At 40.7% G+C, this 12,017-nt stretch overlaps 1 protein-coding gene across 4 annotated transcripts in view; it reads left to right on the forward strand.

Moving 5' to 3' along the window:
- The window catches only part of FMN1 (formin 1), a 380,104-nt gene that overhangs the window by 116,123 nt on the left and 251,964 nt on the right, over positions 1-12,017 (forward strand). For 2 of the 4 annotated variants that reach the window (XM_074327933.2, XM_074327934.2), the window contains one exon: positions 3,819-3,936. The exons of 1 other annotated variant lie outside the window; for it this stretch is intronic. In XM_074327933.2, the coding sequence (XP_074184034.2) occupies positions 3,819-3,936 (118 nt within the window). Of the gene's footprint in view, positions 1-189; positions 2,129-3,818; positions 3,937-12,017 lie in introns of those variants that run through there. One more of the 4 variants, XM_019725560.3, reaches the window with a different exon arrangement.

Raw genomic sequence — 12,017 nt, forward strand, 5'->3', positions numbered from 1 at the left:
TTCTTGAGTTCCAGTCATTTTGAAATGATCGATTTCTTTCTTTCTTTTTATTTCTTTACTTTGGGCTTTGTGCGTGGCTATTGATCTGTGTACCCTGCTAGGTTTTCTTTTTTTTGGCCTGGATGGCACAGGCTGCTGCCCATAATTTAGGTGGCCTAGGAGGGTCTGGTCCGCAAGAAGTATTTCAGTCATTTCCTGCTGATTCACTTTTGAATGTCTTGGACTGCTCCGTCCGTCTGGTTGAGGGCTGTCAGGATCAGCTTGCCGGCTCAGCACTTTCTGAAGTCTCGCTTGCTCACCAATGAGGAAGTTGAAAGCAACCAGGGGAACGACAGGCACTGGGGGCGGAGCTGTGGTAAAGTCCTGGGCTGGGATGACTGGGGGCAGGCTGACTTTCCTTAGGACAAAAAGCCTTTTGTCCACGGGAATAAATACGGAAGTCCCAGAGGAGCACCCTCCCCGGCCCGTGTGTAGTAAGGTGCACCGCCTCAGCCGCTTCTGGGCATAAAGCTGCACTGACTTTTTACAGTTGCCCTGGGTGCACCATCGTCGCGCAAGCAAACCGGAAGGAGGGCACAGTGAGGTGACCTGAAAGAGACCAAGTGTGCTCGCCCTGGCCGAGGAGTCTGGCCGCCGGGTCCTGTTGCTCTCTGTCCTGTAAGTTAAGAGCCGATGGAGTGGATAAACTGAGAGCGGAGGAAGGCGACGAAAGTCAGAACTTCCACTGAGGGCACTGCTGTGGGACATGGAGGACGTTGGTAACTCTCTGAATGGCAGTGATGTCTCGGAACCAGAAAAACCTGAAGCTGGGCTTGACATGGCTCAGTCGATCCTGAGCAAGTTCTCTGTGAAATCCCTGTTCGGGTTTACAAGTAAATTGGAATCAGTGACGCCTGAGGAGGAAGATGCCGTGCTGAAAGCATTCCGCAGTTTAGTGGCGGGTCCCACGCCTCAGCCTGAGGATCCCCGCGATGGCTCAGATCCGCAGGAGGCAGAGGCTCGGGTTCCACCTGACCTCGGAAATGATGGGAAGACTCCAAAGGTGGAGACAGAGACCGAGTCAGAGGGAAGTCAGAGAAAAGCAGAGGCAGGGATTTCTCTCCCAGGTCAAGAGCTTGTTCCACTCGCTGCACTGAGTGTGAGCACAGACGATGTCATTTTGGTTCGTGGGACCCTCGTGAACACCACCAGTGATTCTGACTCTGATGATGGGGGCCAGGATCCAGAAGAGGGAGGCAACACCAATGGCCCGAAGTCCCCTAGTGTTGTTTTATCTAAGCCATCTGAGGAGCCCAATGACACGCCAGGCGATTGTAGGGAGAACATTGCCACTGGGGAAAGGGATGATGCAGAGTGCTCTGCCGAAGGTCCTCAGGGGACTCCGCCTGAGATAGGCAGCAAACCAGAACCTGGCAATGGTGGTCTTCACACAGAGCACAGCTCCAGCAAAGGACAAGCTGGAGAAGATGGTTCCCAAGTTCTACCTGTGGTCACAGACCAGAACTTGAGTGTTGGTGTGACTAAGAGCACCTCTTCTAAAAAAGAAGTCCCTGGAGAGAAGCCATTCCAGCTTCCTGCTTTTTTTAGTGGGCTTCGTGTGCTGAAGAAGGGGGCTCCAGCCGAGGGAGGGGAGACCATCACCGAAATTAAACCAAAGGATGGGGACCTGGCTTTGCTCAAATTGACCCAGCCTGTTCAGAAGTCCCTAGCACAGGCAGTGCCACAGCCGGTGAAGACTGGGGAGAAAACAAGTGATCTAAAGGCCACTCCCACTCTCCTGGAGCAGCTCTCCCAGCTACTCAGCATTGACATGCCCAGGGCCGAACTGAAGGCAGAAGACCCTGAGCCGCCCAGGGGAGAAGAGATGGGCTGCAGCGCTGCCCGGGAGAGCCAGAGCGGCCCCGGACAAACACAAACCCAGAGTGGGGAGGTCAAGACAAAGCCACCAGAAACCGCCCTGGAGGCCTTCAAAGCCTTATTCATCCGTCCCCCCAAAAAGGGGACCACCGCTGACACCTCTGAGCTGGAAGCTCTCAAGCGCAAGATGAGACATGAGAAGGAGTCCCTACGAGCAGTGTTTGAACGGTCCAAGTCAAGGCCAGTGGATGGCCCCTCCGATTCCAGAAGCGTATGTAGACTTGGGTTTTACATTTTGTTACAAAATGTGATGCTGTTGCATTTCTTTTGAGGTTTCCTGTCAAAGGGAACCCCAGTTACCTCTTAGTGACTGTCTTTTAGGTGAAAGATGATTATAATGAAATTGTCCTTGTAAGGAATATGGAGGTATGGAGTTGGACAGAAGCGTTGTTTTAGTCCCTTACATTTGTCTGGATTGTTACAAGTGGGATACATGTAAAGATGTGCTGGTAGTAAAGGGAACCTGTTGCTCTAAGTTTAAATGTTACTAGTAAATGTTCTTATAAAAACTAAGCAGCATGAGGATGCGATACAACGAGGAAACACAGCTCAGATTTCCTCACCTCTTAATTAGACACCTGTGTGAAAACTACTTTTCCTTTAAAAGCCTGCCATTTGGTGGAATACATGCTTGTGATATGATTGAAATGTTGCGTGTCGGTTACAAGGCATCCTGACTGAGCACTGGGTTTAAAATGTGACCTTGGTTTTAATTCTAACTCCATTTACTGTCTGGGTGTCTTTGATCATCTCTGAGCCTAGTCTCCTCAATGTGGAAAAAAATAATAACCCTCAGCTTATGCGGTGGTTGTGAAGATAAAGTAAAGTTAGCACATGTTAGCTATGTAATTAATAAAAACTGTAACTCAAAGAAAATTCGATAATTTATAAAGCCTAGCAAGCACCTGTGCAGTAGATCTTAAAGGTTCATAGGGACAGCACATAGAATTTCTTGGTTAGTATCAACTCAGAACTCAATCATTCCCTTTTAAATGTTTGATCAGTTAAAATGCTAAAAATTAAAAAGTCTTTGGAAAAAATTATCTTGGGTTGTAGTGAAAAACTAAACACAGTATAACATTCTCATAGTTATAAAAAATCAACTCATGTAAGAATAGTTGATTTTTTGAATAAGAAAGCCATCTCATTATATTTTTTTAATAGGAAAGAAAAAGAGAATTGAAATTAGCAAGTGGAGTGCTTAGAGAAGTGTATCTTGGCCTATAGTGAATGTTCATGGAAAATGTGGCGATTATATTATAAATAATCCTGGAGTTGTTTGGGATACACTTGTAAACATTCCTATAAATGTACCTGATTATAGTACATTTGTATTTAGATCTTCAACTCAAAGTACATTTGTGATTATTTTTAATAGTTATTATAAAAATCATCTATCAAGTGTTGTGTAATACTCGGCCTTGAGGTCTTTTCATTGAAGTATAATTGACATATAACATTGTATTAGTTTTAGGCGTACAATATGATTTGACATTTTTATGTATTGCAAAAGCATTACCAAAATAAGTCTACTTACCCTCTGTCCCCATACAAAATTACTAAATTATTTTTCTTGTGATGAGAACTTTTAAAATTTACTTTCTTAGCAACTTTCAAATTTGCAACACAACATGATTGACCGTGGTTACCATACTGTACGTTAATTACATTCCCATGGCCTTGAGTTTTTTTGTTTTGTTTTGTTTTCACTCCCACTGATCACTTTACATTTCTGGGAAAGGATTGTATTGTAGTGAGATGTTTCCATTACACCCAGTGAGCTCAATGTGCAACTGGTCATTAGTATTAATTTTAGAGTTAGCATGTTTGTTTTCAGGGAATAATTGGCTTTGGGCACATTTCATTTAACGTATTCCTTTTGTTGTCCATTTTTTGAACAGCCTGACCACAGCCCCACTGAGCAGGACGATAGGACTCCTGGCAGACTCCAAGCTGTCTGGCCACCCCCAAAGACAAAGGACACAGAAGAAAAAGTGGGATTGAAGTACACTGAAGCAGGTAATGTGAAAACAAGCCAGGTACCCAGGAAAGAATCTCTTACTGCAACGGCTTTTAGTTCTAATTCAGTAGATTCTCAGAATTTGAGTTTTTGTTTTGTTATAAAATGTAATGCTGAAGGCTTTTGTTTTTGGTTGTGCTTTTAAAGTGAACCCTTGCACACTTATCATTAATGAATCTCTGAGAGATGAAAGGTAAATGCAGTGGAATGAATGAAGGGGGCATGTGTGTAAAGTAGGAGAACCTTTGAGGAACTAATGGAGAAGGTAGATTACAAATTCCTCAGGAAGCAGGTGGTTGGCCCTCATATAATGTTGTGGGAGCTGGCAGGGTTGCTGGAAGAGGCAGAGTATGATTCTCCAAAGCTGTAATCTGATTTGTTTGTCTTTGAGTAATGCTTTTGAGCTACAGGAACCTTGTGTAGAGTGAATGTACAGATACCATATCAGTTACTCTTTCACTTTTGTGAGACAAAGCTTTATTTAATTCATGACCATTTTTAAAGCAATCTAACTCTCTGGAAACCTTCCCAGGACTTTTGCTTGAATATATTTAAATGGAATGGGAACCTAGGTATCTTTACTCTTTAAGTGAAAAGTTCACATGAAATTTTTACAAAATGAAGAATGAGAGGATAGTATATCTTAATTGCATATGTGTGTGTCTATAGTTGTCGCTAATGAAAACTGTCATCTTCCTGTTATTAAAGGTTATCTCTACAGGCTTATATTTTGCTGGTTGTCTTAGGTTTATAGGTATATTAAGATTGGTCTACCGGGTTATAGAAAAATACTTCTTTCAGTTCCTATTCATTGATAGACATAAGTGGATCAAAGTTTGCATAGTTTAGTAATGTGTGGGTTCTCTGCAGTATCATCAAATTACTTTAGTGAGTGAGTACACAGATGAATCTTGAGTTGGCAACCTCATTCTACAACCCGATTGCTTGTAGTCACCATTTGCACAATTACAAACTCGGCTACCCCAAGGTGTCAACTTCTGCTTAGCATTTTTTTATGTAGTGCTTGACTTACAGAATGAAAATTATTATATCCTTAGTGGAAATTATATATATATATATATATATATATATATATATATATATATATATATATATATATATATATAGCCTTCCCATCTTCTTTCCTTCGTTTGGTTTTCCAAAATTGAAATGCTTGTGATTGCAACTTGGAACCACCTTACCAAGTTATTTTTCTCATGATCTGGCACAGCTTGAGCACTTAAAAGTACTGAAGTTTGCTTTTAATGACAAACCAGAGTCCTGTGAGTTCTTCTTCCTAGTTTATATCGGTGATCTTAGTCTTGTCCGTCTCAGTGTGTCACGGCAACCTTCCTTGTAATGAGCGCTTGCTGAGTAGAGAAGGAAATAAATGTCAGTCATAGTTTGGGGGTGTTAATACTTCTACAGAGATTCCTTCGTCTTCACTTCTGTCCTCTTCCATTTCCAGAAGCTCAAAGGAGCACTGTAATTTACCCCATCGGTGGCTTTCCCAGTCTTTTTTTTTTTTTTTTAATGGAATGAAATGTGTTTTCAGAGATCTCTGAGATCTTGGATGAGATGGGTAAAGGGAGGAGGAAGGGGTGAATAATGATAGTTGTCTTGGCTGGGCTCTGACGGCACAATGACATCATGCGACAGAGAGAAGTCAGCTGTTTGGAGAAGGCATCTAGGTCCCCAACCAGTGCCCAGGGGTGGCAGTACTGTGGCTTACTTACCAGCTCCCAGGTCTGAGGCTCGCTTTCTTAGGTGCTCATTATTATGCTGATACACTTTGGAGTTATTAAAGACAAGTAAGATACCCCATGCCTTCAGGAAATATTGTTACCCCCTACTCAATACCAGCATATGGTTGCCTTGTAATTTATTGCTAACCTTGAGGAAGTTAACATTCTCCATGTTATTGTCTTAAGCTCTGTTGTTGAGAAAACTGGAGTCTTACAAGCATTTGGTTTAAAACAACGCATTCTGTGGTATTGGCATTTGTTTCCCTGCCCTTAGGGAAACGGAAAATTTGCTACTCTGTAGGAAGCACAGAAAAATTAGATCAAAAATATTTCAAGGTATTTGAAGTCTTATGCATTTACATCTTTGGTGCTTTTATTTTTCCTAGGGTGTATTATTCATTAAATTAGTGAAATGGGAGGTCAGGACTCTAGCATTCATATTTCAAGCATGGAATTGCAATTCTGTGCTGTGACATCTAAGTCCAGTTCTTGGCAGAGATGGAAAAGAGATTGTTTTTCATCGTGAATCTCACACTGTCCTTATGCTGCCCTCGGCCACTTCGGACTTACCACTGCTTGGATTTCCCTCTATTCAGAGTTTATCATTCGATGATCTTTTTTTTTCTCAGGGCTTAAGATATCACCTAATACTGTAATCTCACTTTTGTTCAAGGATAAAAAGAAAGAGGGCTGATATCAGAGAAGCTGTCCCCTTAGACTACTGCTTCTCGAATCCTCTTAGCCATATGAAGGCGGCTAGCCACTGTTGCTGGTGCCCACTGCCCAGGATGCCCTCTCCTGCCATTTCCAAAGCCATCAGCAGCATCTGTAGCTGCTGACACTGTGACTACCTCCCTTGGCAGCTAAAGCCTTTGGCTCCTAATAGAGCCTCGGATGCCATTCTGATGACACTGTGCCCACCCTCTAGGGCAGTTCTGCTGCCAATCTATGAGCTCTTGGAGCCTTGGTGATGTGCCAGTGGAGAGAAGCACCAGACCTGCCAGAGCTGTCACTCAAGGGACTACCACAGGTGTTGGAGTTCACCTCCACGACTCAGGGAGGGTCCCCAGGTTAACTTACTGTTGTGCCTGGGTTGCTCTGCTCAAATAAGAGAGAATTGCTTTCTCCCATCTCTTAGCTGTGCTTTCTTACGTTATTATCAATGCAATCGTGCCTTATATTTGGAATGTCTAAGCAATTTTGAATGAAAAGATAATTTTTTCCCTTGGAATTGGGCTAGGGACCATCTGAGTGACAAACCCCGTGTTCTTCTCAGAATTACCTTTCCCTCCTCTGAGTACAGGAGCTTCCTATTGAAACAAGCTTGTGGGATGTCTTGCTGTTTCAGACAAAATTTTTTAGTGGGCACCTCATCTCCTTAAATGGTTAACCAGTGCATGGTGAGTCCAGGCCACTTTTCTGTGGGGCAGACCAGAAACATCTGGATACAGTATACCTGATTAGCCTGTGAAGCTTGGGGCTGAGTAAAACCCAGTCAGTAAATTGCTCAAAGTCTTTAAAAAAAAACAACAACAAAAAAAACTAGAAAGCATAAGGATGTTCTGTTTCAGACTCATTGAATTGTAGGGTAAACATAGGGTTAAACTTTATCTTAAACTTGAATAAAAATTTTTTTCTAAACCAATTTAGGTCGCTTTTTTCCTTTGTGAAGCATAAATTTACATATACCGTGTTTGCCCAAAAATAAGACCGGGTCTTATATTGATTTTTGCTCCAAAAGACGCATTAGAGCTTATGTTCAGGGGATGTCATCCTGAAAAATCATGCTAAGGCTTATTTTCCAATTAGGTCTTATTTTCGAGGAAACATGGTATTACTAGATCAAACAGGGTCCTGTTAGGGATGATGTGACACACTCAAATTGGGTGATTTGATTGAGAGAGAGTTTATTAGAGACTATTTACAAAGGTGCGGGCAGGGTTTAGGAAGAGCAATAAGAGATGGAGCAGTACACTGGGGCTGGTGGTAGTGAGAAGTTTTTATAGCCCTAGACCTGAATGAGGCAAGAGTAGCAGAAACTACTAGGATACACAGAACTTCAGAGGGAGGCTGAGTGGTATGGAGAGGGCTGCCCCACAGGAGCCCATCATGAGCAGGGGCCTTGAGTGGAGGTCTGCAGTGACCTGAGGGAAGGGAGCACGGGTGGGGGGTGGAGAGTGAACACCCTGACCCTCTTTACCTGCTTTCTGGTCTCCCACCATCTTCCCATTGGCCAAACCCAGAGAGAAGTCAGAGGACTGGAAGCTGCTTTACACCTTCTTCCCTTTAGGCTCAGAACTGGGGGCCAGAATAGGGTGGAGAGTGGCTCCAGAAAGGCAAATAGAAGATACCCAGCACAGGTACACTGCCAACAGACTCCAGAGAAAAGAAGGTTCTAGCGCCCCTCAGCCTGCATGAAGGATTGGCCTACACTTAAAATTACTACTGACCACACAGGGTTCTATACAACGTTGTAAAAAGAAAAACTTCTGTTTTTTTGTCATCCTGTGGAAGGGTTATGTTTTCTACTCCAGTCAGTCCATAGAAAATATAAGCCATCATCAGAGCCTTGGTCTGGGGATACCTTCTACTCCTTAATGTAGAAGCTTTGTTTGCAGGTCTCAGAAAATCTTTCATTAGGTTTAAATGTATCTCTATATTGCAGAATAAAATAACAAATCTGGAACTATCCACAAATATCACAAAGCGAAAGAAACTTTCTATAATCTTGTTCCGTAGAGAAACCATTGCCAACATTTTGTAGTATGATAGGCCTGTGTGAATTTAAGACTTAAAAAAATTTTGATCACACTCTACAGATTGCTTTTCTCATTAGAATACTTGCCTGTATCTTTAAGTGACTTTTGCTACATTTTAACAGTGGTTGTATTTATAGAATTTTTTTCCAGTTAGTATAAGTAATATAATAATAGAAATAACAATGCTATAAATATTTTTCTTTAATTAAAGTTTATTGGGGTGGCAATTGTTAGTAAAGTTACAATGCTATAAATATTTTTGTTAATGGTTTTCTTTAATTATTTTAGGATACACTCCTTGTGGTGGAATTCCTAAGGGTATATATACCTTTTTAAGGTTTTTGATGCATAATAAAAAATTGCCAAAGTTGCTTTTTTATACTGAATATATTTAGATAAAAAGAAATACTTTTAAAACAAAATATTTCCTCCTCTTTATCATTTGCTTTTAGTTTTACTTGTAATTTCTGGGGTAGAGAAGTTTTAAATATTTATGTAGTCAAATCTATCCTCGTTTTATTTTATAACTTTTCAATTTATTTTATAACATTTTATTTTATAACTGGTTTAAGAAGACCTCCCGTATTCAAAGGTCATCTATATTTTCAAATTTCTTAAATGATTACTTTCTACCTCTTCTTTTCTTCTCTCCTTTCATTTCATGTCAGAAACTGTATTTTTGGTGTATAGCCTGAGGTAGAGATCTGAGACAACTTCTTTTTTCTAAGTTGCTAATTTTATAGCAGGTCGCTGGAGTATTATTCCTCTCTGTGCTAAGTGTGGGACTGTTTGGGGCTTTCTGTTCTCTTTGATGTGTTTGTATTTTGCACCAGCATCTTAATTATTGCATCATGATAATGCCTCTCAGAATCTGTGCAGGTTCTCATGCATAGTCTTTAAAAACATGTTTTTGGCTTTCCTATTATTTACTCTTACAGAAAATCTTAATTTGCTTTGTTAAGTTTCAAAAGGATTCCTTTGGATTTTTATTGGAATTGCATTAATTTCTAAATTAACGTGAAGGTGGGAATGAAAATTGAGATCTTTTGAAATGCTTAGTATGTCCACCTAGTAATATAGTTTATAAAACTATTCAAATTTTCTTTAATGATTTTTTAGTGAACTAAATTATACATATATATATGTGTGTATATATATATATATATATATATATATATATATATGTTATATATATAAAAGTTTATATATACTATATATAAGGTACACACTGGGGGTGACAAAAAAATGTATACAAGTGGACATTTTGGTCAATGTTGCTCAAGCAGTCGTTTGTCGTCATCAGAAGTGTCTGGACGCTGATGGTAAACACTTTGAGCACCTCTTGTAATTGCAGAAGTCAAACGTGACTTGTATTCATCTTTTGTTATCAGTACATAGTGGGTATTAAAATTTTAATAGTGTTCTTTCCTTTCTTAAAATGTGTATACATTTTTTTTGGCACCCTCTGTATATAGTATCTCCTGTACTTGTTTCTAAATATATTCCCAGGCATATTATTTTTAAAAAATACATGAGATGAATTTGTGTCTTGTGTTTTTTGTTGTTTTTTTTTCTTAAAAGTCAAATGCTTTCCTAAGAATCTAGTGACTCAAGCAAGCCAGCTCCTCTGTGAATTCCCCCCTTTTCCCAGTCCCCCAAGGCTAAGGCTGGACTGACTGCAGGACACAGGGGACTGACTGATCTCAGGGGTACCTTCCCTCAGTTTTACTCTGGTTAGTGATTCTTAACATTCGGTGACTCCTTTAAAAAGGTAATGACGAAAGAAAGCTATGGAAGAAGACACTGCAGTTAACTTTGCATATATTTCAGACCCTCCTCTCCCTAATGCCCTAATGCAGTTAATGTTGGTGCGGTTAAAATGGTACCATTCAGGGAACTGGCAGTGACTCAGTGACCCATGGAATGAGGGAGAAAAAAGCACAAGGAAAAGCACTCATGTTTGCTGAAACAAAATGAACTGTGCATATTTGGTTTCTCTTCCAGTGTGCATCTGGAAAACCTCTCCTCTCCCCAGGGTGTATCTCAGAGCTGGCCTGGAGCCAGGGGGTGGCATGTAGACCACCCTGCTGAGTGAGCAGCACGGGGAAGGGGGCCTAGTGCGGCCAGCGTGGTCATTTGAGTGAGCAAGCTAATAATGCACGTGGCGTCTCTGGAGACTTACTCACTCCACCCAGGATCTTGGAGTCGCTCAGGAACATCCCTATTTAGAGTAATTTTGGTTCAGATAAAAAATAAACCTATCCCTCAACTTAGCTGAGATCCACCTACTTTCTGGTTTGTTTCTAATTTGGATTCCCTTGGTTATAAAGGGATAGAGCTGTTGGCCGCCCCTCCTAGTGAGTCAGACTCCTTACCTCACCAGCCAGGGAGAGCTGTAAATATTTGGGAATATTTTATTGGCCTACTGTCCTTTTTAAAATTTCTCCATTCATAGTGAATGGGTTGCATTAGCCATGAGTGGATTTTCCTTTAATGTCATATGTCTAGATAGATTATCCTGCGTGTCCTTTTTTTTTGGTCGAGGGGATGAGTTTGTGCGTTGTATATTTTATAGGCTTTTGTGGTAAGTGACCATCACTGGCATGGAATTATGCTGACAGCCCGTACACTAGAAGCTGTGCAGATTAAAGACTGGGAAACCCTTATATTTTGTGCCTGGAGAAAGAGTATATTGGGAAACTAGAGGTGAAATGAATGGGTTAAACTTTCCCTTACTGGATAGCTGGGAGCCTTGGGGAGGAGATTGACTTTCCCAACACAAATGGGAGCTAAAGCTTGACATTAAGCAAAGGGAATCCCAAAATGTGAACCAGTGACTCAGGAATCACATGCTGTGTTCAGGAAATACTAGTAATGGTTTTTGGCTCAGGAAAGTGGAAGCAAGAGATTAATATTGTAAAATTCCAGATTCTGTGATTTTTAAAAAGTTAGAGCTTCAAACATTAGAAATCATTAAGTTCATCCTATTCACTTTACAGATGGCCAGAGAGGTCATTACTTCCTGGAGGATAACACATAATTAATAAGAGAGCTTACACTTTGAAATTACACTTTGAAGCAAAGAACTACAGCTCTAAGTCGAGAGTGATGAATTTTTTTTTCTGCCAGTGCACTGGGATTTAAAGATCTCCAAAGAAAACACAGGAATGGAGTATTTAAGAATTATGCTGGTTATTTAAAAAAATCATGGGAGCTGAGTGAGTCAATCTGAATAGTAAAGGGAAACATATGAGTCCACACTGGCTCACCAGACATCTCAGAGATTGAGTAGGTCACTTCCTACTGCTTTTTTAACTCATAAGAAAGGAAAGTTTTCATAGTATTTTGAATGCTATCAAGGCTCACTTAAGCAATTTAAAGCAAATAAAAATGCTCTGGTTTGCAGAATCTTGCAAAGTTCAGGAGGGGCTCAGTTAACATTTTGAGCCACGGTTTGTGTGCTAAAATGGATAGTGTAGACGTTATTCTATTTTAGGAGGTACATGAGCAAATATTTTTATTTCAATGATTGTATATTTCAGTAGTTTTGTTGTGTCTCAGAGAAAATAAAATGAG

The sequence above is a fragment of the Rhinolophus sinicus genome, chromosome 3 (assembly GCF_057876585.1).
Source record: "Rhinolophus sinicus isolate RSI-liver-muscle chromosome 3, RSI-T2T, whole genome shotgun sequence".
NCBI classification, from domain to species: Eukaryota; Metazoa; Chordata; class Mammalia; order Chiroptera; family Rhinolophidae; genus Rhinolophus; species Rhinolophus sinicus.